The sequence below is a fragment of the Oncorhynchus clarkii genome, unplaced genomic scaffold (genome assembly GCF_045791955.1).
Source record: "Oncorhynchus clarkii lewisi isolate Uvic-CL-2024 unplaced genomic scaffold, UVic_Ocla_1.0 unplaced_contig_2795_pilon_pilon, whole genome shotgun sequence".
NCBI classification, from domain to species: domain Eukaryota; kingdom Metazoa; phylum Chordata; class Actinopteri; order Salmoniformes; family Salmonidae; genus Oncorhynchus; species Oncorhynchus clarkii.
In genome coordinates, this window is record NW_027258156.1 from 14,240 (window position 1) to 39,128 (window position 24,889).

The following is a 24,889-nucleotide window of genomic DNA, read 5'->3' on the forward strand; positions in this document are numbered from 1 at the left end:
AGAGGATTGTGATCGGGCTTTTTTTCCCCCCTCCCTCAAAACACCAAGTCTGAAGAGGCACTGGCGGCCATCTTAGATTCACACGGTTTCTTTTTCTAACAGACCTGTTGTTGTCCCTTCCGAAACAACGGTCCTCGGCTGATTTCAAAAAGGCTCTTTGTGACGCCAACGTAGCGAGCGGAGTTCCCCACTTCTGGTTTTCAGGGGGAAACGGAAGTTAGGTTGAACCACACTGTGTGTCCCTGAAAAAAAGCGGATGATGGTGTTTTTCCGGTCGACTCCACATAAACTAATCAAAATGATCCAAACAAGGGGTTAACATGGAGTTCTGCTGTGAGAGAAACGACAAAGACAAGATCCCAGAGGTAGGGCAGATGGACATAAAATCAGACACAAGATCCCGGAGTCTGGCAAAAATGTGTGAAAGCATCCTTCATTGGAAAAGGGACAGATCTGTGAGAGAGAGCGCTGAGGGGACAGTTTCAGAATCGCTGTCCTTTCAGTGAAGCTTGCGTGTGACCTATCACCGGGTAGGAATGCCTTGTAGTGACAGTAAAAACGTCAACAATCTCGTCAACAAAAACAAAAATAACAAATAGCTCAGAACAGCCCCCCCCCCCCAACACATATCCTTAAAATCCCAAAACAAACAAGAACTGTTTTTTTCATTTTCTTCAAATAAATAAATTCTTTCAAGTCCTCTTCCCACAGGGTCGACTCCACCCCCCCGGGAAATCCAGCTTATCAGCGATTGGCTCAGACCTGGCCCCTTCAACTCGGGTAACCAATGAGCAGCCAGGAAAGAAGTGTGGTTTCCTGTGCCTGTAGCTCCGCCCTCTTCGTCATGGAGGGGAGTGAGAAGGCGTGTGCTGCCCAAACCCTCGACCTCTAACCTCTCGACCCCTAACCCCAATCCTGTCCTTGTGCTCTCAACAGTTATATTCCTCCTTCATCAGTCCTACAATCAAGAAGTGCTGTTCTCTCCTTTTACAGTTTTCTCTTCTTCCTCTGGTTTGGTTTCTTCAGTGTGTCTGGTTGTGTGTCATTCAACTTTTCTTTTTTCCTTGTTTCTAAAATCAGACGTTGTAGTTTTTCCCCCCCGATGTGGTGATTCCCCGGCGGAGATCTCATCTGTAGAGCTCCTGAGACGTGGAGCGGCGAGAGGAAGAGGCTGTCCTGTCTGTCTCTTCAGGTGTGGAAAGTAGAAAACAGCACGTTCTTTTGAGACCAGGATGTTGGTTTTTGGTTAAATGGGTGAAGTAATCCACCGCAGGAACACAAGACTTGTTGAAGAGTGACGAGGGATGGACTGGCTGAACTGGTGGAATCTGGATCAGCATCTTATTTAAATGCTGAAAACTCCCCTGGAATGAAGAGAAGAGAGAGAAGATCAGGTTGGAAGAGAGGAGGAGAGAGACAGCAGTACAGAGTGGAAGAGAGAGAGGAGAGAGACAGCAGTACAGAGTGGAAGAGAGAGAGGAGAGAGACAGCAGTACAGAGTGGAAGAGAGAGAGGAGAGAGACAGCAGTACAGAGTGGAAGAGAGAGAGGAGAGAGACAGCAGTACAGCGTGGAAGAGAGAGAGGAGAGAGACAGCAGTACAGTGTGGAAGAGAGAGAGAGGAGAGAGACAGCAGTACAGCGTGGAAGAGAGAGAGGAGAGAGACAGCAGTACAGAGTGGAAGAGAGAGAGGAGAGAGACAGCAGTACAGAGTGGAAGAGAGAGAGGAGAGAGACAGCAGTACAGCGTGGAAGAGAGAGAGGAGAGAGACAGCAGTACAGTGTGGAAGAGAGAGAGGAGAGAGACAGCAGTACAGAGTGGAAGAGAGAGAGGAGAGAGACAGCAGTACAGAGTGGAAGAGAGAGAGGAGAGAGACAGCAGTACAGCGTGGAAGAGAGAGAGGAGAGAGACAGCAGTACAGTGTGGAAGAGAGAGAGAGGAGAGAGACAGCAGTACAGCGTGGAAGAGAGAGAGAGGAGAGAGACAGCAGTAGAGTGGAAGAGAGAGAGGAGAGAGACAGCAGTACAGCATGGAAGAGGGAGAGAGGAGAGAGACAGCAGTACAGCGTGGAAGAGAGAGAGGAGAGAGACAGCAGTACAGCGTGGAAGAGAGAGAGGAGAGAGACAGCAGTACAGAGTGGAAGAGAGAGAGGAGAGACAGCAGTACAGAGTGGAAGAGAGAGGAGAGAGACAGCAGTACAGCATGGAAGAGGGAGAGAGGAGAGAGACAGCAGTACAGCGTGGAAGAGAGAGAGGAGAGAGACAGCAGTACAGCGTGGAAGAGAGAGAGAGGAGAGAGACAGCAGTACAGCGTGGAAGAGAGAGAGGAGAGAGACAGCAGTACAGCGTGGAAGAGAGAGAGGAGAGAGACAGCAGTACAGAGTGGAAGAGAGAGAGGAGAGACAGCAGTACAGAGTGGAAGAGAGAGGAGAGAGACAGCAGTACAGAGTGGAAGAGGTAGAGGAGAGAGGAGAGAGACAGCAGTAGAGTGGAAGAGGGAGAGAGGAGAGAGACAGCAGTACAGAGTGGAAGAGGGAGAGAGGAGAGAGACAGCAGTACAGAGTGGAAGAGAGAGAGAGGAGAGAGACAGCAGTACAGAGTGGAAGAGGGAGAGAGGAGAGAGACAGCAGTACAGAGTGGAAGAGGGAGAGAGGAGAGAGACAGCAGTACAGAGTGGAAGAGAGAGAGGAGAGAGCAGTACAGCGTGGAAGAGAGAGAGAGGAGAGAGACAGCAGTACAGCATGGAAGAGAGAGAGAGGAGAGAGACAGCAGTACAGCGTGGAAGAGAGAGAGAGGAGAGAGACAGCAGTACAGCATGGAAGAGAGAGAGAGGAGAGAGACAGCAGTACAGCGTGGAAGAGAGAGAGAGGAGAGAGACAGCAGTACAGCATGGAAGAGGGAGAGAGGAGAGAGACAGCATTTAAAATGGCAGTAACACTCTGTACATGGAGAAACTACAGGACCCCCAGCGCGTGTGTGGCCCCTCACCGTATCCCCCCTGTATCGGGGTTTTGGGGGAGGAGCAGGCGTACAGGCTGAAGTCCTCCGTTTGGAACCCGGCTCGGTTCAGTGAGGGTTCCGACGCGGAGCGGTGGATCTTGGGTAAAGAACGCGCCAGCAGCTCAATGGACGCCAGGATCTGACAGAGGAGGTCAGAGGTAAAAAATAAAAAAACACAGGAGGTTAATAGGTCATCCCTAGCCAATCACCTCTCTCAAATCACTCGTCTCAAATAGGGACAAAGCTGACAGCCAAGTCAGAGAATCTTAGATTGAGGCTGTCAGCAGAACCTCAGCTGGGCTTTCCAGCAGCTTTTAAAAACACAGTGAGACGTTAGTGTGAATGTATTTCTAGTACTCAGAGGACACCTGGTGGTGGAAATAACACATTCTCCTTCATACATACAAGTTAAACAACGCCAAGGAGGGCTGGCTCGGTCCCCACACAGGTTACCAGCCTTAACCTCATGAGCAGGAAGAGGTTTCTGGTGAGGTGAATAGTCTTGGTAATTTTAAAACATTCAGCTCAACCCCTGGCATGTAGAGTGAAGTGGTCTCCGTTGTTACCTGAGGGAATAGAAGTCCCGTCCTCCATCGTTACCTGAGGGAATAGGGGTCCCGTCCTCCATCGTTACCTGAGGGAATAGGGGTCCCGTCCTCCATCGTTACCTGAGGGAATAGGGGTCCCGTCCTCCATCGTTACCTGAGGGAATAGGGGTCCCGTCCTCCATCGTTACCTGAGGGAATAGGGGTCCCGTCCTCCATCGTTACCTGAGGGAATAGGGGTCCCGTCCTCCATCGTTACCTGAGGGAATAGGGGTCCCGTCCTCCATCGTTACCTGAGGGAATAGGGGTCCCGTCCTCCATCGTTACCTGAGGGAATAGGGGTCCCGTCCTCCATCGTTACCTGAGGGAATAGGGGTCCCGTCCTCCATCGTTACCTGAGGGAATAGGGGTCCCGTCCTCCATCGTTACCTGAGGGAATAGGGGTCCCGTCCTCCATCGTTACCTGAGGGAATAGGGGTCCCGTCCTCCATCGTTACCTGAGGGAATAGGGGTCCCGTCCTCCATCGTTACCTGAGGGAATAGGGGTCCCGTCCTCCATCGTTACCTGAGGGAATAGGGGTCCCGTCCTCCATAGCTACCTGAGGGAATAGGGGTCCCGTCCTCCATAGTTACCTGATGGAATAGGGGTCCCGTCCTCCATAGTTACCTGAGGGAATAGGGGTCTCGTCTCCATAGTTACCTGAGGGAATAGGGGTCCCGTCCTCCGTCGTTACCTGAGGGAATAGGGGTCCCGTCTCCGTCGTTACCTGAGGGAATAGGGTCCCGTCTCCATCGTTACCTGAGGGAATAGGGGTCCCGTCTCCATAGTTACCTGAGGGAATAGGGGTCCCGTCTCCATAGTTACCTGAGGGAATAGTGGTCCCATCTCTGTCGTTACCTGAGGGAATAGGGGTCCCGTCTCCATAGTTACCTGAGGGAATAGGGGTCGTTCCTCTCTCTTCTTCTTCATACAGTCAGCCATCAGCCTCCTCATGGCTTTAGGACAGTTGGAGCGCACCTTACTGAGGTCAGGAGACAGGTATCCCCGACCCACCATGAAGATTATCTAGAGGGGAGAGGTAGAGGATTAGAGGTCAGAGGTCAGGAGACAGGTATCCCCCGACCCACCATGCAGATTATCTAGAGGAGAGAGGTGGAGGGTCAGAGGTCAGGAGACAGGTATCCCCGACCCACCATGCAGATTATCTAGAGGAGAGAGGTGGAGGGTTAGAGGTCAGAGGTTAGGAGACAGGTATCCCCGATCCACCATGCAGATTATCTAGAGGAGAGAGGTGGAGGGTTAGAGGTCAGAGGTTAAGAGACAGGTATCCCCGACCCACCATGCAGATTATCTAGAGGAGAGAGGTGGAGGGTCAGAGGTCAGGAGACAGGTATCCCCGGCCCACCATGCAGATTATCTAGAGGAGAGAGGTGGAGGGTCAGAGGTCAGGAGACAGGTATCCCGACCCACCATGCAGATTATCTAGAGGAGAGAGGTACAGGGTCAGAGGTCAGGGGTAGGAGACCTTGCTCAGGTAGGACAGGACCCCAGACATCAACTCATAGAGAACATTATAAATGTATATAAAACAGGAGAGATATCTACCTGGTCTCTGTTATTGATGTTGGAGTAGGGCAAGGCCCCAGACATCAACTCGTAGAGAACTATCCCGAAGGCGTAGACGTCAGACTGGAAGCTGTAGGGGTTCTTATCCTGCAGGCGGATGACCTCTGGGGCCTACAGGCAGACGGGGGGGACAGCAGAGTCACACAGTTTACCAAGATATACAGCCACATTGGGCAGGATCGGGCTCAAATACAGTCAAGTCAAGAAGTACACTGACAATTACAATTCTCTTCAAATGGAGGAACATTTGGAATTTTTGAGTTTACTTCCTGAATTGATTGGAATTGACCTTTCACCCTGTACACTGGGTCTCAAAAGTATTGTCCTTGCGCCTTCCATCCTCGCCTCCTCCTCAAACCGCACTGGAGGAGAAGATTTGAGGTACCGCCCCCCCAGACCCTCTCTCCTCCAATGAGTTTTGAGATGGAGGCCAGAAGAGAGGAGGGTAAGGAATTGAGGAAAGACTAATTGCGTCCCGAGCTCATGTCACATTTAAACTGATGCATTTACCAACAGATATCTGATCCTTTCAGAGCAGCTCTGATAACGTAGGTTACACATTCTAACCAAACCAACCGATATCTGATCCTTTCAGAGCAGCTCTGATAACGTAGGTTACATTCTGACAACGTAGATTACATTCTGACAACGTAGATTACATTCTAATAACGTAGATTACATTCTGATAACGTAGATTACATTCTAATAACGTAGATTACATTCTGATAACGTAGATTACATTCTAATAACGTAGATTACATTCTAATAACGTAGATTACATTCTAACAACGTAGATTACATTCTGACAACGTAGATTACATTCTAAAAACGTAGATTACATTCTAAAAACGTAGATTACATTCTGACAACGTAGATTACATTCTGACAACGTAGATTACATTCTGACAACGTAGATTACATTCTGATAACATAGATTACATTCTGATAATGTTGAATAATGTCGGTTGAATAATGTCAATTGAATTCTAACGTAGATTACATTCTGATAACGTAGATTACATTCTAATAACATGGATTACATTCTGACAACGTAGATTATATTCTGACAACGTAGATTACACATTCTGATAACGTAGATTACACATTCTGATAACGTAGATTACACATTCTGATAACGTAGATTACACATTCTCATAAAGTAGATTACATTCTGATAACGTAGATTACATTCTGACAACGTAGATTACATTCTGACAACGTAGATTACATTCTGACAACGTAGATTACATTCTGACAACGTAGATTACATTCTGATAACGTAGATTACATTCTGATAACGTAGATTACACATTCTGATAACGTAGATTACACATTCTCATAAAGTAGATTACATTCTGATAACGTAGATTACATTCTGATAACGTAGATTACATTCTGATAACGTAGATTACATTCTGATAACGTAGATTACATTCTAATAACGTAGATTAATGTGGTTAGAGGGTTGGGCCAGTAACCGGAAGGTTGCTGGATCGAATCCCCCGAGCTGACAAGGTAAAGAAACCTGACGTTCTGCCCATGAGCAAGGCAGTTAACCCACTGCTCCCCGGGCCCTGAGCAAGGCAGTTAACCCACTGTTCCGGGGGGCCAGAGCAAGGCAGTTAACGCACTGTTCCCCAGGCCCTGAGCAAGGCAGTTAACCCACTGTTCCCCAGGCCCTGAGCAAGGCAGTTAACCCACTGTTCCCCGGGCCTTGAACAAGGCAGTTAACCCACTGTTCCCCGGGCCTTGAACAAGGCAGTTAACCCACTGTTCCCCGGGCCCTGAGCAAGGCAGTTAACCCACTGTTCCCCGGGCCCTGAGCAAGGCAGTTAACCCACTGTTCCCCAGGCCCTGAGCAAGGCAGTTAACCCACTGTTCCCCAGGCCTTGAACAAGGCAGTTAACCCACTGTTCCCCAGGCCCTGAGCAAGGCAGTTAACCCACTGTTCCCCAGGCCTTGAGCAAGGCAGTTAACCCACTGTTCCCCGGGCGCTGAACAAGGCAGTTAACCCACTGCTCCCCAGGCTCTGAACAAGGCAGTTAACCCACTGTTCCCCGGGCCCTGAACAAGACAGTTAACCCACTGTTCCCCGGGCCCTGAACAAGACAGTTAACCCACTGTTCCCCGGGCCCTGAACAAGACAGTTAACCCACTGTTCCCCGGGCCCTGAACAAGGCAGTTAACCCACTGTTCCCCGGGCCCTGAACAAGACAGTTAACCCACTGTTCCCCGGGCCCTGAACAAGGCAGTTAACCCACTGTTCCCCGGGCCCTGAACAAGACAGTTAACCCACTGTTCCCCGGGCCCTGAACAAGGCAGATAACCAACTGTTCCCCAGGCGCTGAAGACATGGATGTTGACTAAGGCAGCCCCCCCGCCCCTCTCTGATTCAGAGGGGTTTGTGGGTTAAATGAGGAAGACACACTTCAAATGGACAACTGACTAGGTATCCCCCTTTCCCTAGATTGAATTATAATAATGTAGTTTGAATTCTAATAATGTAGATTGAATTCTAATAATGTAGAATAATGTAGATTGAATTCTAATAATGTAGAATAATGTAGATTGAATTCTAATAATGTAGAATAATGTAGATTGAATTCTCTTGCTGGTTGTTCAGTCTATTCAGGTTCTCCTCTTAATCCCTGCAGTATCACTCACCATCCACAGGATGGAGCCAGAGAGCTGTTCAAACTGGTGGGAGCCACTCCAGCGTGACTTCACTGTGGCCAGGCCGAAGTCTCCTATCTTCACGGTCAGGTCCTCGTGTAGGAAGATGTCTGGGAGGAGAGGGGTTAAGGAACAGAAAGCTAAGGGACCGCTGTCTGGGGAGAGGGGGAGCTCAGTCTGGGGAGGAGAAGGGGAGCTCCGTCTGGCCTGGGGGGAGAGGGGGAGCTCCGTCTGGCCTGGGGGGAGAGGGGGAGCTCCGTCTGGCCTGGGGGGAGAGGGGGAGCTCCGTCTGGCCTGGGGGGAGAGGGGGAGCTCCGTCTGGGGGGGAGAGGGGGAGCTCCGTCTGGGGGGGAGAGGGGGAGCTCCGTCTGGGGGGGAGAGGGGGAGCTCCGTCTGGGGGGGAGAGGGGGAGCTCCGTCTGGGGGGGAGAGGGGGAGCTCCGTCTGGGGGGGAGAGGGGGAACTCCGTCTGGGGGGGAGAGGGGGAACTCCGTCTGGGGGGGAGAGGGGGAACTCCGTCTGGGGGGGAGAGGGGGAACTCCGTCTGGGGGGGAGAGGGGGAACTCCGTCTGGGGGGGAGAGGGGGAACTCCGTCTGGGGAGAGGGGGAACTCCGTCTGGGGAGAGGGGGAACTCCGTCTGGGGAGAGGGGGAACTCCGTCTGGGGAGAGGGGGAGCTCTGTCTAGGGAGAGGGGGAGCTCTGTCTAGGGAGAGGGGGAGCTCTGTCTAGGGAGAGAGGGAGCTCTGTCTAGGGAGAGGGGGAGCTCTGTCTGGGGAGACTCCTGTAGGACCAAACAGCTTTAAAAAACAGAGAACCATGGATGTATCTGCTGATAGCTGTCCTTGCCAATTCATCAACTAACACCCTTGCCTATCTTGCACCGACACTGGTCTCGGTCTCACCTAGTTCACCTGAAGATGGAGGCACTAACTGTAGGTCCCTCTGAATAACAGCGTCCTGCTAAATGACTACCATGTAAAAACAGATCTGAACACAAAGACTATGTCCTATCGATGACATGTGGATTAGGTGACACAGCGGAGAGGGGTGATTATGACTGCCTTCCTTATAGAATGTGTCAAAGGTCAGACAGACTGTGAAAGGTGCTTGTTGGAAAAAAGGTGAAAGGTCAGAGGTCAGAGAGGATACTGTTGCTCTTCAGGTCTCTGTGGATGATGGATTTGGCATGCAGATAACTAGGGAGGAAAACCACAACAATCCCATGTTAGTTAGTAATCAATAAACACTGGTACACTAGACATATTTACAGTCCCATGTTAGTAATCAATAAACACTGGTACACTAGACATAGTCAGCGTAGGGGACGAGCGTGTCAACCAGGAGAGTCAGCGTAGGGGACGAGCGTGTCAACCAGGAGAGTCAGCGTAGGGGACGAGGGTGTGAACCAGGAGAGTCAGCGTAGGGGACGAGCGTGTCAACCAGGAGAGTCAGCGTAGGAGACGAGCGTGTCAACCAGGAGAGTCAGCGTAGGGGACGAGTGTGTGAACCAGGAGAGTCAGCGTAGGGGACGAGCGTGTGAACCAGGAGAGTCAGCGTAGGGGGCGAGCGTGTGAACCAGGAGAGTCAGCGTAGGGGACGAGGGTGTCAACCAGGAGAGTCAGCGTAGGGGACGAGCGTGTGAACCAGGAGAGTCAGCGTAGGGGACGAGGGTGTCAACCAGGAGAGTCAGCGTAGGGGACGAGCGTGTCAACCAGGAGAGTCAGCGTAGGGGACGAGCGTGTCAACCAGGAGAGTTAGCGTAGGGGACGAGCGTGTCAACCAGGAGAGTCAGCGTAGGGGACGAGGGCGTGAACCAGGAGAGTCAGCGTAGGGGACGAGGGCGTCAACCAGGAGAGGCAGCGTAGGGGACGAGGGCGTGAACCAGGAGAGTCAGCGTAGGGGACGAGCGTGTGAACCTGGAGAGTCAGCGTAGGGGACGAGGGCGTGAACCAGGAGAGTCAGCGTAGGGGACGAGCGTGTCAACCAGGAGAGTCAACGTAGGGGACGAGCGTGTCAACCAGGAGAGTCAGCGTAGGGGACGAGCGTGTCAACCAGGAGAGTCAGCGTAGGGGACGAGGGCGTGAACCAGGAGAGGCAGCGTAGGGGACGAGGGTGTCAACCAGGAGAGTCAGCGTAGGGGACGAGCGTGTCAACCAGGAGAGTCAGCGTAGTGGACAAGTGTGTGAACCAGGAGAGTCAGCGTAGGGGACGAGGGCGTGAACCAGGGGATGCATCCCAAATAGCAGCCTATTCCCTATGTCTGGGACTAGTTCTGGGAACAGGGTGCTAGTCGGGGTACATCCCGTGTGTTGTAGACTAACTCACTCCATGCCCTGCGCGGTCTGCCGGGCGATGTCTATGAGCTTGATCATCTCAAACTTGGTCTCTATGATGTGTAGATGGTGGTAGAGGGAGGAGCCCTCACACCACTGGGTCACGATGGCCAGCTGCGGCTTGGTGGTGTAACCCATGAACAGCAGGATGTTGACGTGACGAGTCTTCCTGTTAGGAAGCAGGGAGAGGATATCAAAACCACTGAGAATGAGCTTTTAGTTATCCACCCAGCATGCTATTTCATGACAAAACAGAAGCCCTGCTATTTCATGACAAAACAGAAGCCCTGCTATTTCATGACGGAACAGAAGCCATGCTATTTCATGACAAAACAGAAGCCCTGCTATTTCATGACAAAACAGAAGCCCTGCTATTTCATGACAAAACAGAAGCCCTGCTATTTCATGACAAAACAGAAGCCCTGCTATTTCATGACAAAACAGAAGCCCTGCTATTTCATGACAAAACAGAAGCCCTGCTATTTCATGACAAAACAGAAGCCCTGCTATTTCATGACAAAACAGAAGCCCTGCTATTTCATGACAAAACAGAAGCCCTGTTGTTTCATGACAAAACAGAAGCCCTGTTATTTCATGACAAAACAGAAGCCCTGTTGTTTCATGACAAAACAGAAGCCCTGCTGTTTCATGACAAAACAGAAGCCCTGTTGTTTCACGACAAAACAGAAGCCCTGCTATTTCACGACAAAACAGAAGCCCTGTTATTTCACGACAAAACAGAAGCCCTGCTATTTCACGACAAAACAGAAGCCCTGCTATTTCACGACAAAACAGAAGCCCTGCTATTTCACGACAAAACAGAAGCCCTGCTATTTCACGACAAAACAGAAGCCCTGCTATTTCACGACAAAACAGAAGCCCTGCTATTTCACGACAAAACAGAAGCCCTGCTATTTCATGACAAAACAGAAGCCCTGTTATTTCATAACAGAACAGAAGCCCTGCTATTTCATGACGGAACAGAAGCCCTGCTATTTCATGACGGAACAGAAGCCCTGCTATTTCATGACTAAACACATAAGCCCTGCTGTTTCATGACTAAACACATAAGCCCTGCTGTTTCACGACAAAACAGAAGCCCTGCTATTTCACGACAAAACAGAAGCCCTGTTATTTCACGACAAAACAGAAGCCCTGTTATTTCACGACAAAACAGAAGCCCTGTTATTTCATGACAAAACAGAAGCCCTGTTATTTCATGACAAAACAGAAGCCCTGTTATTTCATGACAAAACAGAAGCCCTGTTATTTCATGACAAAACAGAAGCCCTGTTATTTCATGACAAAACAGAAGCCCTGCTATTTCATGACGGAACAGAAGCCCTGTTATTTCATGACAAAACAGAAGCCCTGCTATTTCATGACAAAACAGAAGCCCTGCTATTTCATGACAAAACAGAAGCCCTGCTATTTCATGACAAAACAGAAGCCCTGTTATTTCATGACAAAACAGAAGCCCTGCTATTTCATGACAAAACAGAAGCCCTGCTATTTCATGACAAAACAGAAGCCCTGCTGTTTCACGACAAAACAGAAGCCCTGCTGTTTCATGACAAAACAGAAGCCCTGTTGTTTCATGACAAAACAGAAGCCCTGCTATTTCATGACAAAACAGAAGCCCTGCTATTTCATGACAAAACAGAAGCCCTGCTATTTCATGACAAAACAGAAGCCCTGTTATTTCATGACAAAACAGAAGCCCTGCTATTTCATGACGGAACAGAAGCCCTGCTATTTCATGACGGAACAGAAGCCCTGTTATTTCATGACAAAACAGAAGCCCTGCTATTTCATGACAAAACAGAAGCCCTGCTATTTCATGACAAAACAGAAGCCCTGCTATTTCATGACAAAACAGAAGCCCTGCTATTTCATGACAAAACAGAAGCCCTGCTATTTCATGACAAAACAGAAGCCCTGCTATTTCATGACAAAACAGAAGCCCTGTTATTTCATGACAAAACAGAAGCCCTGTTATTTCATGACAAAACAGAAGCCCTGCTATTTCATGACAAAACAGAAGCCCTGCTATTTCATGACAAAACAGAAGCCCTGCTATTTCATGACAAAACAGAAGCCCTGTTATTTCATGACAAAACAGAAGCCCTGTTATTTCATGACAAAACAGAAGCCCTGCTATTTCATGACAAAACAGAAGCCCTGTTTACACTATACTTGCCCGTTATACTGTATATCCCAACACACTTAAGACCTGGAAGGTAGCAGTTAATCACCTCAACATCTGCAGGTAAAACTAGTATTCCACCGCTGTGTACATGCCAAGCTTTTCATGACTTAACCGTTAAAAACGTGTCTTACCGGAGGACTCCCACTTCGTTCTTAAAGGCCTGTAGCTGCTGTGGGGTGGGAGCTGTCACGTTCAACATCTTCACCGCCACGTCTCCGTGCCACTTGCCCTTGAAGACGGTCCCAAAGGATCCGGAGCCTATCCTCTGACCCAGGGTGATCTGACCTTCTGGGATCTCCCAGTCGTCACTCGAGTCCCGTCTGCCCAGGGTTTTCTACATGGGGGGGAGGGGGGAGGCACACACAGATGGTTTTACTTCCTGCTTTTACAACAGAGCCGGTCTTAAAGTGGCAGCGCACGGTGACAGGCTCTGTGCGTGTCACCACACTGTGTGTGTTTTTACTAGGTCTTTCTCCAACTGAATACCTGGTCATTTTCTAGCCATCTTGACAACTCCTATAGTCATTGGTTGGCATCTCAGTCATATTGTAAACTTATTGATCCTGCTTTGTGATACACCAATCAGCTCTGAGGTCTGTGTTCCTTATACACCAATCAGCTCTGAGGTCTGTGTTCCTTATACACCAATCAGCTCTGAGGTCTGTGTTCCTTATACACCAATCAGCTCTGAGGTCTGTGTTCCTTATACACCAATCAGCTCTAGGAAGGTCTGTGTTCCTTATACACCAATCAGCTCTAAGGTCTGTGTTCCTTATACACCAATCAGCTCTAAGGTCTGTGTTCCTTATACAACAATCAGCTCTAGGAAGGTCTGTGTTCCTTATACACCAATCAGCTCTGAGGTCTGTGTTCCTTATACACCAATCAGCTCTGAGGTCTGTGTTCCTTATACACCAATCAGCTCTAGGAAGGTCTGTGTTCCTTATACACCAATCAGCTCTAGGAAGGTCTGTGTTCCTTATGCACCAATCAGCTCTAGGAAGGTCTGTGTTCCTTATGCACCAATCAGCTCTAGGAAGGTCTGTGTTCCTTATGCACCAATCAGCTCTGAGGTCTGTGTTCCTTATACACCAATCAGCTCTGAGGTCTGTGTTCCTTATACACCAATCAGCTCTGAGGTCTGTGTTCCTTATACACCAATCAGCTCTGAGGTCTGTGTTCCTTATACACCAATCAGCTCTGAGGTCTGTGTTCCTTATACACCAATCAGCTCTGAGGTCTGTGTTCCTTATATACCAATCAGCTCTGAGGTCTGTGTTCCTTATACACCAATCAGCTCTGAGGTCTGTGTTCCTTATACACCAATCAGCTCTGAGGTCTGTGTTCCTTATACACCAATCAGCTCTAGGAAGGTCTGTGTTCCTTATACACCAATCAGCTCTAGGAAGGTCTGTGTTCCTTTTACACCAATCAGCTCTGAGGTCTGTGTTCCTTATACACCAATCAGCTCTGAGGTCTGTGTTCCTTATGCACCAATCAGCTCTAGGAAGGTCTGTGTTTTGTAGCGGTTGTGTCTCACCATCTTATTGCGGTCGTCAGACGAGGACGATGACTTCCTCTCTCTCTGTGGACACGGAGACTTCTGAGGAGCCTTCACATTGGTCAATGAGCCAGGCAGCGAGGCCGGGGGCGTGGCCGACAGCCCTGCAGTCGACCCTAATTGGAAGTAGGAGAGGGAGGGAGGGGGTTAGGGGGGGAGGGAGGGAAGGGAGGGGGGGGGGGTGGGGGGGGTGGAGGAGGAAAACAAAAGAAAAGGAAAGATGAGGATGAGAAGAAACGGAGGGCAAACAGAGGCGGTAGGAGGAGGAAGAGGAGGAAGAGGAGGAAGACAGGGCTTGAGTGACAGAGAGAAGGGATATGTCCAGTCCCAAACTGACACCTAGACCCTATGCACTGGGATCGACCCCTAGACCCTACACCCTGGGATCGACCCCTAGACCCTACGCCCTGGGATCGACCCCTAGTCCCTATGCCTTGGGACCGACCCCTAGACCCTATGCCTTGGGACCGACCCCTAGACCCTATGCCCTGGGACCGACCCCTAGACCCTATGCCCTGGGACCGACCCCTAGACCCTATGCCCTAGGACCGACCCCTAGACCCTATGCCCTAGGATCGACCCCTAGACCCTATGCCCTAGGACCGACCCCTAGACCCTATGCCCTAGGACCGACCCCTAGACCCTATGCCCTAGGATCGACCCCTAGACCCTATGCCCTAGGATCGACCCCTAGACCCTATGCCCTAGGATCGACCCCTAGACCCTATGCCCTAGGATCGACCCCTAGACCCTATGCCCTAGGATCGACCCCTAGACCCTATGCCCTAGGATCGACCCCTAGACCCTATGCCCTAGGATCGACCCCTAGACCTATGAAATGACGGGTATAAAACGAAACAGTGAATCTTCCACCTAGCCTATCAGAGGGCAAGTTGAAACAATTACCATATTGCTTACACCTGTCAAAAACATCTCTGATCTCCACAAGTGCATGGGGTCCGATCATAGGGTCTAGGGTCCGGTCATAGGCTCTAGGGGTCCGATCATAGGGTCTAGGGATCCGATCATAGGGTCTAGGGGTCCGATCACAGGGTCTAGGGGTCCGATCACAGGGTCAAGGGGTGCGATCATAGGGTCAAGGGTCCGGTCATAGGGTCTAGGGGTCGATCCTAGGGCATAGGGTCTAGGGGTCAATCATAGGGTCTAGGGGTTCGATCATAGGCTCTAGGGGTGCGATCATAGGCTCTAGGGGTGCGATCATAGGCTCTAGGGGTGCGATCATAGGCTCTAGGGGTGCGATCATAGGCTCTAGGGGTGCGATCATAGGCTCTAGGGGTGCGATCATAGGCTCTAGGGGTGCGATCATAGGCTCTAGGGGTGCGATCATAGGCTCTAGGGGTGCGATCATAGGCTCTAGGGGTGCGATCATAGGCTCTAGGGGTGCGATCATAGGCTCTAGGGGTGCGATCATAGGCTCTAGGGGTCGATCATAGGGTCTAGGGGTCGATCATAGGGTCTAGGGGTCCGATCATAGGGTCTAGGGGTCCGATCATAGGGTCTAGGGGTCCGATCATAGGGTCTAGGGGTCCGATCATAGGGTCTAGGGGTCCGATCATAGGGTCTAGGGGTCGATCATAGGGTCTAGGGGTCCGATCATAGGCTCTAGGGGTGCGATCATAGGCTCTAGGGGTGCGATCATAGGCTCTAGGGGTGCGATCATAGGCTCTAGGGGTCGATCATAGGGTCTAGGGGTCCGATCATAGGGTCTAGGGGTCCGATCATAGGGTCTAGGGGTCCGATCATAGGGTCTAGGGGTCCGATCATAGGGTCTAGGGGTCGATCATAGGCTCTAGGGGTCCGATCATAGGGTCTAGGGGTCGATCATAGGGTCTAGGGGTCGACCATAGGGTCTAGGGGTCCGATCAGAGGGTCTAGGGGTCCGATCATAGGGTCTAGGGGTCGATCATAGGGTCTAGGGGTCCGATCATAGGGTTTAGGGGGTCGATCATAGGGTCTAGGGGGTCGATCATAGGGTCTAGGGGGTCGATCATAGGCTCTAGGGGTCGATCATAGGCTCTAGGGGTCGATCATAGGCTCTAGGGGTCGATCATAGGCTCTAGGGGTCGATCATAGGCTCTAGGGGTCGATCATAGGCTCTAGGGGTCGATCATAGGGTCGCTCATAGGGTCGATCATAGGGTCGATCATAGGGTCGATCATAGGGTCGATCATAGGGTCGATCATAGGCTCTAGGGGTCCGATCATAGGGTCTAGGGGTCGATCATAGGGTCTAGGGGTCGATCATAGGGTCAAGGGGGCCGATCATAGGGTCTAGGGGTCGATCACAGGCTCTAGGGGTCGATCACAGGCTCTAGGGGTCGATCATAGGGTCGATCATAGGGTCGATCATAGGGTCGATCATAGGGTCGATCATAGGGTCGATCATAGGCTCTAGGGGTCCGATCATAGGGTCGAGGGGTCGATCATAGGGTCTAGGGGTCGATCATAGGGTCAAGGGGTCCGATCATAGGGTCTAGGGGTCGATCACAGGCTCTAGGGGTCGATCATAGGGTCTAGGGGTCGATCATAGGGTCTAGGGGTCGATCACAGGGTCTAGGGGTCGATCATAGGGTCTAGGGGTCGATCATAGGGTCTAGGGGTCGATCATAGGCTCTAGGGGTCGATCATAGGGTCTAGGGGTCGATCATAGGGTCTAGGGGTCGATCACAGGCTCTAGGGGTCGATCATAGGGTCTAGGGGTCGATCATAGGGTCTAGGGGTCGATCATAGGGTCTAGGGGTCGATCATAGGTTCTAGGGGTCGATCATAGGGTCGATCATAGGGTCTAGGGGTCGATCATAGGGTCTAGGGGTCGATCACAGGCTCTAGGGGTCGATCACAGGCTCTAGGGGTCGATCACAGGCTCTAGGGGTCGATCACAGGCTCTAGGGGTCGATCACAGGGTCTAGGGGTCGATCACAGGCTCTAGGGGTCGATCACAGGCTCTAGGGGTCGATCATAGGGTCTAGGGGTCGATCACAGGCTCTAGGGGTCGATCACAGGGTCTAGGGGTCGATCACAGGGTCTAGGGGTCGATCACAGGCTCTAGGGGTCGATCATAGGGTCTAGGGGTCGATCACAGGCTCTAGGGGTGCGATCATAGGCTCTAGGGGTGCGATCATAGGCTCTAGGGGTGCGATCATAGGCTCTAGGGGTGCGATCATAGGCTCTCGGGGTGCGATCATAGGCTCTAGGGGTCGATCATAGGCTCTAGGGGTCGATCATAGGCTCTAGGGGTCGATCATAGGGTCTAGGGGTCCGATCATAGGGTCTAGGGGTCCGATCATAGGGTCTAGGGGTCCGATCATAGGGTCTAGGGGTCAATCATAGGGTCTAGGGGTTCGATCATAGGCTCTAGGGGTGCGATCATAGGGTCTAGGGGTGCGATCATAGGGTCTAGGGGTGCGATCATAGGCTCTAGGGGTGCGATCATAGGGTCTAGGGGTGCGATCATAGGGTCTAGGGGTCCGATCATAGGGTCTAGGGGTTCGATCATAGGGTCTAGGGGTCGATCATAGGGTCTAGGGGTCCGATCATAGGGTCTAGGGGTCCGATCATAGGGTCTAGGGGTCGATCATAGGGTCGATCATAGGGTCTAGGGGTCGATTATAGGGTCTAGGGGTCGATCACAGGCTCTAGGGGTCGATCACAGGCTCTAGGGGTCGATCACAGGCTCTAGGGGTCGATCACAGGCTCTAGGGGTCGATCACAGGCTCTAGGGGTCGATCACAGGCTCTAGGGGTCGATCACAGGCTCTAGGGGTCGATCATAGGGTCTAGGGGTCGATCACAGGCTCTAGGGGTCGATCATAGGCTCTAGGGGTCGATCATAGGCTCTAGGGGTCGATCATAGGGTCGATCATAGGGTCGATCATAGGGTCGATCATAGGGTCGATCATAGGCTCTAGGGGTCCGATCATAGGGTCTAGGGGTCGATCATAGGGTCTAGGGGTCGATCATAGGGTCTAGGGGTCCGATCATAGGGTCTAGGGGTCGATCACAGGCTCTAGGGGTCGATCACAGGCTCTAGGGGTCGATCATAGGGTCGATCATAGGGTCGATCATAGGGTCGATCATAGGGTCGATCATAGGGTCGATCATAGGCTCTAGGGGTCCGATCATAGGGTCTAGGGGTCGATCATAGGGTCTAGGGGTCGATCATAGGGTCTAGGGGTCCGATCATAGGGTCTAGGGGTCGATCACAGGGTCTAGGGGTCGATCATAGGGTCTAGGGGTCGATCACAGGGTCTAGGGGTCGATCACAGGCTCTAGGGGTCGATCACAGGGTCTAGGGGTCGATCATAGGGTCTAGGGGTCGATCATAGGGTCTAGGGGTCGATCATAGGCTCTAGGGGTCGATCATAGGGTCTAGGGGTCGATCATAGGGTCTAGGGGTCGATCACAGGCTCTAGGGGTCAATCACAGGGTCTAGGGGTCGATCATAGGGTCTAGGGGTCGATCATAGGGTCTAGGGGTCGATCATAGGGTCTAGGGGTCGATCATAGGGTCGATCATAGGGTCTAGGGGTCGATCATAGGGTCTAGGGGTCGATCACAGGCTCTAGGGGTCGATCACGGGCTCTAGGGGTCGATCACGGGCTCTAGGGGTCGATCACAGGCTCTAGGGGTCGATCACAGGGTCTAGGGGTCGATCACAGGCTCTAGGGGTCGATCAAAGGCTCTAGGGGTCGATCATAGGCTCTAGGGGTCGATCATAGGGTCTAGGGGTCGATCACAGGCTCTAGGGGTCGATCACAGGGTCTAGGGGTCGATCACAGGCTCTAGGGGTCGATCATAGGCTCTAGGGGTCGATCATAGGGTCTAGGGGTCCGATCATAGGGTCTAGGGGTCCGATCATAGGGTCTAGGGGTCCGATCATAGGGTCTAGGGGTCCGATCATAGGGTCTAGGGGTCCGATCATAGGGTCTAGGGGTGCGATCATAGGGTCTAGGGGTGCGATCATAGGGTCTAGGGGTGCGATCATAGGGTCTAGGGGTGCGATCATAGGCTCTAGGGGTGCGATCATAGGCTCTAGGGGTGCGATCATAGGGTCTAGGGGTCCGATCATAGGGTCTAGGGGTCGATCATAGGGTCAAGGGGTGCGATCATAGGCTCTAGGGGTCCGATCATAGGGTCTAGGGGTCGATCATAGGGTCTAGGGGTCCGATCATAGGGTCTAGGGGTCGATCATAGGGTCTAGGGGTCCGATCATAGGGTCTAGGGGTCGATCATAGGGTCTAGGGGTCCGATCATAGGCTCTAGGGGTCGATCATAGGGTCGATCATAGGGTCGATCATAGGGTCGATCATAGGGTCGATCATAGGGTCGATCATAGGCTCTAGGGGTCCGATCATAGGCTCTAGGGGTCGATCATAGGGTCTAGGGGTCGATCATAGGGTCAAGGGGTCCGATCATAGGGTCTAGGGGTCGATCACAGGCTCTAGGGGTGGATCATAGGGTCTAGGGGTCGATCATAGGGTCTAGGGGTCGATCACAGGCTCTAGGGGTCGATCATAGGGTCTAGGGGTCGATCATAGGGTCTAGGGGTCGATCACAGGGTCTAGGGGTCGATCACAGGGTCTAGGGGTCGATCACAGGGTCTAGGGGTCGATCATAGGGTCTAGGGGTCGATCATAGGGTCTAGGGGTCGATCATAGGGTCGATCATAGGGTCTAGGGGTCGATCACAGGCTCTAGGGGTCGATCACAGGCTCTAGGGGTCGATCACAGGCTCTAGGGGTCGATCACAGGCTCTAGGGGTCGATCATAGGGTCTAGGGGTCGATCACAGGCTCTAGGGGTCGATCATAGGCTCTAGGGGTCGATCATAGGGTCTAGGGGTCGATCACAGGCTCTAGGGGTCGATCATAGGGTCTAGGGGTCGATCACAGGCTCTAGGGGTCGATCACAGGCTCTAGGGGTCGATCATAGGGTCTAGGGGTCCGATCATAGGGTCTAGGGGTCGATCATAGGGTCTAGGGGTCGATCACAGGCTCTAGGGGTCGATCACAGGCTCTAGGGGTCGATCACAGGCTCTAGGGGTCGATCACAGGGTCTAGGGGTCGATCATAGGGTCTAGGGGTCGATCATAGGGTCTAGGGGTCGATCATAGGGTCTAGGGGTCGATCATGGGGTCCGATCATAGGGTCTAGGGGTCGATCACAGGCTCTAGGGGTCGATCATAGGCTCTAGGGGTCGATCACAGGCTCTAGGGGTCGATCACAGGCTCTAGGGGTCGATCACAGGCTCTAGGGGTCGATCACAGGCTCTAGGGGTCAATCATAGGGTCTAGGGGTGCGATCATAGGGTCTAGGGGTGCGATCACAGGGTCTAGGGGTGCGATCACAGGGTCTAGGGGTCGATCATAGGGTCTAGGGGTCGATCATAGGGTCTAGGGGTCGATCATAGGGTCTAGGGGTCGATCACAGGGTCTAGGGGTCGATCACAGGCTCTAGGGGTCGATCACAGGCTCTAGGGGTCGATCATAGGGTCTAGGGGTCGATCACAGGCTCTAGGGGTCGATCATAGGCTCTAGGGGTCGATCATAGGGTCTAGGGGTCGATCATAGGGTCTAGGGGTGCGATCACAGGCTCTAGGGGTCGATCATAGGGTCTAGGGGTCGATCATAGGGTCTAGGGGTCGATCATAGGGTCTAGGGGTCGATCACAGGCTCTAGGGGTCGATCACAGGCTCTAGGGGTCGATCACAGGCTCTAGGGGTCGATCATAGGGTCTAGGGGTCGATCATGGGGTCCGATCATAGGGTCTAGGGGTCGATCATAGGGTCTAGGGGTCGATCACAGGCTCTAGGGGTCGATCACAGGCTCTAGGGGTCGATCACAGGCTCTAGGGGTCGATCACAGGCTCTAGGGGTCGATCATAGGGTCTAGGGGTCGATCATAGGGTCGATCACAGGCTCGAGGGGTCGATCATAGGGTCTAGGGGTCGATCATAGGGTCGATCACAGGCTCTAGGGGTCGATCATAGGGTCTAGGGGTCGATCATAGGGTCGATCACAGGCTCTAGGGGTCGATCATAGGGTCTAGGGGTCGATCATAGGGTCGATCACAGGCTCTAGGGGTCGATCACAGGCTCTAGGGGTCGATCACAGGCTCTAGGGGTCGATCACAGGCTCTAGGGGTCGATCATGGGGTCCGATCACAGGCTCTAGGGGTCGATCACAGGGTCTAGGGGTCCGATCATAGGGTCTAGGGGTGCGATCATAGGGTCTAGGGGTGCGATCATAGGCTCTAGGGGTGCGATCATAGGCTCTAGGGGTGCGATCATAGGCTCTAGGGGTGCGATCATAGGCTCTAGGGGTGCGATCACAGGCTCTAGGGGTGCGATCACAGGCTCTAGGGGTCGATCATAGGCTCTAGGGGTCGATCATAGGGTCTAGGGGTCGATCATAGGGTCTAGGGGTCGATCACAGGCTCTAGGGGTCGATCATAGGCTCTAGGGGTCGATCATAGGGTCAAGGGGTCCGATCATAGGGTCTAGGGGTCGATCATAGGGTCTAGGGGTCGATCATAGGGTCTAGGGGTCGATCATAGGGTCTAGGGGTCGATCATAGGGTCTAGGGGTCGATCACAGGCTCTAGGGGTCGATCATAGGCTCTAGGGGTCGATCATAGGGTCTAGGGGTGCGATCACAGGCTCTAGGGGTCGATCATGGGGTCGATCACAGGCTCTAGGGGTCGATCACAGGCTCTAGGGGTCGATCACAGGCTCTAGGGGTCGATCACAGGCTCTAGGGGTCGATCATAGGGTCTAGGGGTCCGATCACAGGCTCTAGGGGTCGATCACAGGGTCTAGGGGTCCGATCATAGGGTCTAGGGGTCCGATCATAGGGTCTAGGGGTGCGATCATAGGCTCTAGGGGTGCGATCATAGGCTCTAGGGGTCGATCATAGGCTCTAGGGGTGCGATCATAGGCTCTAGGGGTGCGATCACAGGCTCTAGGGGTCCGATCATAGGCTCTAGGGGTCGATCATAGGCTCTAGGGGTCGATCATAGGGTCTAGGGGTCGATCACAGGCTCTAGGGGTCGATCATAGGCTCTAGGGGTCGATCATAGGGTCAAGGGGTCCGATCATAGGGTCTAGGGGTCGATCATAGGGTCTAGGGGTCGATCATAGGGTCTAGGGGTCGATCATAGGGTCTAGGGGTCGATCACAGGCTCTAGGGGTCGATCACAGGCTCTAGGGGTCGATCATAGGCTCTAGGGGTCGATCATAGGGTCTAGGGGTGCGATCACAGGCTCTAGGGGTCGATCATGGGGTCGATCACAGGCTCTAGGGGTCGATCATAGGGCAGGGTTCCCCAATGGGCGATTTAATTTGGCTCCCAAAATGTTCAGGTCAAAAATATTTTGTATATATTTTATTAAGAAATAATTTTTCATTAATGAAACAAAAAGAGACTGTAAAACCATCAGAAAATGAGCTCTGTGATTTTAAATTTAGGAAAACTGTCCAACTATTCCAACGCATAAATAGAGACTGACATGTAATCAAGGTTTGAAATTATTTTCCCTCTAATATAATATAATATATATCTATCTATTTGGGATACTTGCGGTCAATTTGCAGCGATACAAATGATTAATAACTATGCTCCAGCAACCCCTTACCATCCGCTCAAGGATGAAGAAAACAATTTGACCCACGGCTGAATGTAATTAGGGATCCTTGGCGTAGGGTCTAGGGGTCTATTTGGGATTGGACCATAGAGTGGGTTTCAGAGAACAGGAGGGTTGAGGGGAGTCGGAGTGTTGTGTCCTGGTGGTGTTGGAGGTGAGGGGTGATGTCACAGTGGGAGGTGAGGGGTGATGTCACAGTGGGAGGTGAGGGGTGATGTCACAGTGGGAGGTGAGGGGTGATGTCACAATGGGATGTGGTACTGATGGTTTAACAGAACTGATGGCTTCTACGCTTGTGGCTAGAGCACAGCAGTCTTCGCCCTAACCTGAACCTGATTCTCCTAACCTGTCAAATTCTCCGTAACCCACCACCTCAAATTCTCCCTAACCTGTCAAATTCTCCCTAACCCACCACGTCAACTTCTCCCTAACCTGTCAACTTCTCTTTAACCTGTCAACTTCTCTTTAACCTGTCAACTTCTCCCTAACCTACCACGTCAACTTCTCCCTAACCTACCACGCCAACTTCTCCCTAACCTACCACGTCAACTTCTCCCTAACCTGTCACCTTCTCCCTAACCTGTCACCTTCTCCCTAACCTGTCACCTTCTCCCTAACCTGTCAACTTCTCCCTAACCTGTCAACTTCTCCCTAACCTGTCAACTTCTCCCTAACCTGTCAACTTCTCCCTAACCTGTCAACTTCTCCCTAAATCGTCAACTTCTCCCTAAATCGTCAACTTCTCCCTAACCTGTCAACTTCTCCCTAACCTGTCAACTTCTCCCTAAATCGTCAACTTCTCCCTAAATCGTCAACTTCTCCCTAAATCGTCAACTTCTCCCTAAATCGTCAACTTCTCCCTAAATCGTCAACTTCTCCCTAAATCGTCAACTTCTCCCTAAATCGTCAACTTCTCCCTAACCTGTCAACTTCTCCCTAAATCGTCAACTTCTCCCTAAATCGTCAACTTCTCCCTAAATCGTCAACTTCTCCCTAAATCGTCAACTTCTCCCTAAATCGTCAACTTCTCCCTAAATCGTCAACTTCTCCCTAAATCGTCAACTTCTCCCTAAATCGTCAACTTCTCCCTAAATCGTCAACTTCTACCTAACCTGTCAACTTCTCCCTAAATCGTCAACTTCTCCCTAAATCGTCAACTTCTCCCTAAATCGTCAACTTCTCCCTAAATCGTCAACTTCTCCCTAAATCGTCAACTTCTCCCTAAATCGTCAACTTCTCCCTAAATCGTCAACTTCTCCCTAAATCGTCAACTTCTCCCTAAATCGTCAACTTCTCCCTAAATCGTCAACTTCTCCCTAACCTGTCAACTTCTCCCTAAATCGTCAACTTCTCCCTAAATCGTCAACTTCTCCCTAAATCGTCACCTTCTCCCTAAATCGTCAACTTCTCCCTAACCTGTCACCTTCTCCCTAACCTGTCACCTTCTCCCTAACCTGTCAACTTCTCACTAACCTGTCAACTTCTCACTAACCTGTCAACTTCTCACTAACCTGTCAACTTCTCACTAACCTGTCAACTTCTCACTAACCTGTCAACTTCTCAATAACCTGTCAACTTCTCAATAACCTGTCAACTTCTCCCTAACCTGTCAAATCCTCCATCTAGCCACAACCGTAGAAGCCGTCAGTTCAGAGGAAACCATCAGTGCCACCGGTTTGTGAAGGAGAGGGTGTTGCTGAGATGGGGGGAGGTGCCTGGTGCAGTAGGGAACTCTGGGTAATGTAGTACTTTAACGGCGTCCTCTACTTTATAACCAATACATCTCAATGTGGCTTCCAACATTACATTAAAAAGACAACAACCTACTCACACTGGAAGGTAGTGAAAATATTAAACTGTCAACTACAGTCAGTCAACACTGTCAACTACAGTCAGTCAACACATTACACCGTCAACTACAGTCAGTCAACGCATTACACTGTCAACTACAGTCAGTCAACACTGTCAACTACAGTCAGTCAACACATTACACTGTCAACTACAGTCAGTCAACACAGTACACCGTCAACTACAGTCAGTCAACACAGTACACGGTCAACTACAGTCAGTCAACAGTACATTGTCAACTACAGTCAGTCAACACAGTACACGGTCAACACAGTACACGGTCAACTACAGTCAGTCAACACAGTACATTGTCAACTACAGTCAGTCAACACATTACATGGTCAACTACAGTCAGTCAACACAGTACACGGTCAACTACAGTCAGTCAACAGTACATTGTCAACTACAGTCAGTCAACACAGTACACGGTCAACACAGTACA

General features: G+C 51.5%; 1 protein-coding gene across 2 annotated transcripts in view; it reads right to left on the reverse strand.

Moving 5' to 3' along the window:
• Positions 1 to 618: 618 nt before the first annotated feature.
• Positions 619 to 24,889, reverse strand: part of LOC139395874 (serine/threonine-protein kinase B-raf-like) — a 66,455-nt gene continuing 42,184 nt past the window's right edge. For both annotated transcript variants that reach the window (XM_071143187.1, XM_071143186.1), the window contains 9 exons: positions 13,926 to 14,062; positions 12,517 to 12,719; positions 10,169 to 10,345; positions 8,993 to 9,039; positions 7,835 to 7,953; positions 5,150 to 5,281; positions 4,475 to 4,609; positions 2,987 to 3,137; positions 619 to 1,364 (listed from right to left, as the gene is read on the reverse strand). In XM_071143187.1, coding sequence (XP_070999288.1) covers positions 1,342 to 1,364; positions 2,987 to 3,137; positions 4,475 to 4,609; positions 5,150 to 5,281; positions 7,835 to 7,953; positions 8,993 to 9,039; positions 10,169 to 10,345; positions 12,517 to 12,719; positions 13,926 to 14,062 — 1,124 coding nt within the window. In that variant the 3' untranslated portion in view covers positions 619 to 1,341. The remainder of the gene's footprint in view (positions 1,365 to 2,986; positions 3,138 to 4,474; positions 4,610 to 5,149; positions 5,282 to 7,834; positions 7,954 to 8,992; positions 9,040 to 10,168; positions 10,346 to 12,516; positions 12,720 to 13,925; positions 14,063 to 24,889) is intronic.